This window comes from Otolemur garnettii, unplaced genomic scaffold, assembly GCF_000181295.1.
Source record: "Otolemur garnettii isolate 467f Iridium unplaced genomic scaffold, OtoGar3 scaffold00014, whole genome shotgun sequence".
Classification (NCBI taxonomy): Eukaryota; Metazoa; Chordata; class Mammalia; order Primates; family Galagidae; genus Otolemur; species Otolemur garnettii.
Window position 1 is genome coordinate 12,631,749 of NW_003852409.1, and position 3,688 is coordinate 12,635,436.

At 37.1% G+C, this 3,688-nt stretch overlaps 1 protein-coding gene across 1 annotated transcript in view; it reads right to left on the bottom strand.

Moving 5' to 3' along the window:
• Window positions 1–3,688, bottom strand: part of CTNNAL1 (catenin alpha like 1) — a 70,373-nt gene continuing 66,685 nt past the window's right edge. Inside the window, exons 16-19 of the mRNA XM_023510507.1 lie at window positions 2,076–2,132; window positions 1,826–1,939; window positions 1,011–1,094; window positions 1–862 (exon numbers count right to left, since the gene is read on the bottom strand). Of these exons, the coding sequence (XP_023366275.1) occupies window positions 803–862; window positions 1,011–1,094; window positions 1,826–1,939; window positions 2,076–2,132 (315 nt within the window). The 3' untranslated portion in view covers window positions 1–802. The remainder of the gene's footprint in view (window positions 863–1,010; window positions 1,095–1,825; window positions 1,940–2,075; window positions 2,133–3,688) is intronic.

Below are 3,688 nucleotides of genomic sequence, written 5' to 3' on the forward strand. Positions count from 1 at the left end.
TATATAAAATACATGATTATTCAGAATTTTAACAGCTTCTTGACTCCATCGTTCTCTTTTTCAATCTTCCATTCCATCAGTCAACACTAAGAAGGATAGTTCAAACTTTTTAAGCCAAAAAGATAGGCTTAGAATTGCAGCTAATATTCAGGCAGACTGGCAGCTACACTAGAACTAGAACCAGAAGATAGCCATTTCATATGCTCTAGGAGTTGCTCCAGGATTCCATGCTGTTGGGTGTAGAGGAGGGACACAAAAAACACAACTGATGAGCCTTGCTGTGTGAAACTCGCTAATAGCATGGATGATCTGTGACGGGGGCATCAGAGGTGCCCTTGTCATGCTTGGTGAACAGAAGGATTGAAGAAGACTCCATAGGCTTAAGGGGAACCCTGCATTCACCCAGATGACTATACATTCTCTACTGAAATTATAATGTTCTAGATGATAGACTTAAATAAAACAGTAAAGGGAAGGTATGCCAAAAGTGAGCACATATTCAAAACAGCTTCTTTGGATTACGCTGTCGTTAAGACAGTGGGATATTTGGTTTGACTTTTAAAGAACATTAGTGCAATACTCCATTTTAAAATCACATTGCAATTAGAATTCTAGCAACTACCATGGTATTTATTAGTTCTCCAAAAGCTTCACAAGAGGTTTCATGATTAGAAAATAAGGCAGAATTATAGATTTTTCTTTATGAAATTGTTGAATTTCTGAAAAGACAAAGGATCTTTTGCTTTTTAAAAATGTCAGGCTTTTCTACATGATGTTCCAGTGATCTGATCCCAAAAGCTTCTCAAGTTTTACCGTCTATGGTGTCTTTATTTGTAACTGAGACCCATCCGTTATTTTCCACCTGAAGTTGGAAAGAGTTAAGACAATTAGTTTCTGTTTTACTGGGGGGGGGGGAACAGTTGCAAAATCAAGTAGTAACTTACTTATTTTCTTTTGCATTTTCCTTCAATTAAAAAAAAAATGAGTTTAAAATAGAAAAACTACCTCACCTTCTTTAACAGTTTATAGCAAAGTGAAAGAAGTTGGACCAAGAGAGCCATCATGGATCTTGTCTTTGTAATACACTTGTCAACCTACAGTGACAGAAAGCATGCAAATCAAATTCTGAAAGTAGTGTTTCAAAACAAAAAGACCCATTTTATCAGTTAGTTTTAAAATGATAAAATTTCTCTCCCATGGTAATCTAAGGGATCCTGAAAAGTAGACAGATTAGGGTACAAGTGCCAACTTGAGAGCCCAGGACATAGGTGCTGGGGTCAGGCCTGTTTCACAAAACTCGAGGTCTTCCTCGAGTTGATAGGTAGAAAATCAAATGTTCTATCTCAGGATGTTTAGGACTCTTCAAAATATTCTAAATAGTGGCACTGAATCCCCTACTTTGCAATTCCTTACACTCTGCTTTGCAGGCAATAAGCTCATATTCCTTCAGACAAATTACAGAAGCCCAGACTCAGAGGCATTTGTGCCCTAGTTAAACAGGGGAAGACTCAGAATTTGAGGATTTTTTAAAGGTTCTCATTACTATGGAACTAAATACTTCCAAAAAGCTAATCTATATGGTGAACCTGATGCTTCCTGGGGTCACTTAGAATAGCAGAGAATAAAGATTCTTTTGGACAAGAGATTATGGTTAAAAAATTTTTATATGTTTAATTCTTGCAGACAAGCCATAAAAAATGGAAATAAATTGCCCTTCAGTGGGTAGCAATACTTCAGTTGAAGAAACGGGCTAGAGCTAATCTGATAAAGATAAAAGTGTGGAAGTTTCTCAGTGTCTACCTAAACAACCCACCCTCTCTTTTACCTTCAGAAATACTTTATTCTGCAAAGATGTCTTAGTTATTGTCTGGAGCTGGTGGCATAGAGGAATTAGCTTGTTTATTTCCAGAAGAAGCATAAGCTTGTCATCATCTTTGAGCTGAAATGTAATTTAGAAACTTAAAACAACCCCACCAAAACTCCACCTTTTACACCTTAATTACCTTTATACCTTAGAAATATACCCCCAAAGTAGATGTCATCACCACCAGCACAGGCAGGAAGACATGTGTTACCTGTTTTGAAAAAGCTTGTACACTCGAAGTAAGCTTTAAACCCTCTGTGGCAAAAACCTAGTGGAAAAAGAAAACATCATTCTTTTAGATTAATGTCTATGGATATTTGGCAAGAAATATGCTCATTAATAATTCTTATATAGAATTTAAAAATTAGAACCTAAACATTAAGAAAAAAATCTATTGTGGAACTCCTATAGTTTTTATTGTACCTCCCCCCCCCCAAAAAAAAACCGTAAGGGTTTCAACTATTTTCAGAAGTGTTTACAGACTAGATGGAGAATCAACTCCTGGAGAGGTCTCTATATCTGGAGGCCTCCCCTTATTCTAGAGGATCACACAGACCCATGATACTCCACTACACAAATTATCTCTGGATTTCTGGAGGGATTCAGAGCTCATCTTATAACATCTCCAGTTACAAAAGGATAATGAATAAATCTTGGAGCAGGAGGTCTAAAGGTTTGGAACTTGTCTGCTTCTAAGTAAGATAAAATTTGTCCCTCATACACATCTTACAACCAACCATTTGAGAAGACCAATTCAGATGGTTAGTTTTTTTTCCCCCAGATTAGTTATGACCAATAACCTTGTACCATGCATTTTACAATTTAGTGACGCAAATGGGATGATGGAGAATAGTGCAGAATAAGGTCGGACAGGTAAGATAGAAATATTTAGGGTATTAGGTTAAAATGGTATGGAGAATATTTTAAGGTAAGAAATACCAGGGGAGAAAACAGGGCAAACCTGACAGTGATTTGTGAGGAAAAATAGCAGGTCTTGGTAATAGTTTGGATAAATATTCTAATCAAACCAAATAATCACTACCCACCCCACTTCCTTATCATTCCATGTTACCACTTTCTATTCTGCAAATCTCTTTTTTTCTAGCCTGCAAACCTCTTGGGGGTAAGATCCATATCTGTCTCATAGAGTATCATGATTTTAAAACTGCCTTAAAGCTGGTAACTCCCAAGACTCTCTCTCTCTCTACTCCTGATACCAGTCTTTTTTTTTTTTTTTCTGAGACAGAGTCTCACTTTGTCACCCTCAGTAGAGTGCTGTGGCCTCATAGCTCATAGCAATCTCAGACTCCTGAGCTCAAAAGATTCTCTCGCCTCAGCCTCCCAAGTAGCTGGGACTATAGGCACCCACCACGCCAGGCTATTTATAGAGGTGGGGTCTCACTCTAGCTCAGGGTGGCTGACACCAGTCTTACATAGCTATCCCTTGGTATCTCTGAGGGATTGAGTCTAGCACCTTGCTGAAGATACCACAATCTGTAGATGCTCAAGTACCTTATATAAAATGGTGTGATATTTGCATATAACCTTACATACATCTTATCATACACTTTAAATCATCTTTAGATTATTTATAATACCTAATAAAATGCTAAGTAAATAATTATTGGACTGTATTGTTTTTCATTTCTATTATTTTTTTCTTGGAACTCCAGCCTGTTAGAAATGTATTATTTTGTGTAACTGTATTGGTATGTTTTATCGTATTTTTGATCCACAGTTGACTGAATCTGAGAATGTAAGGGAGTACAGCAGGGAGGGCCAACTGTATCTCCTACTCCACTTTGTATTTGAGCAAAGCAAAAC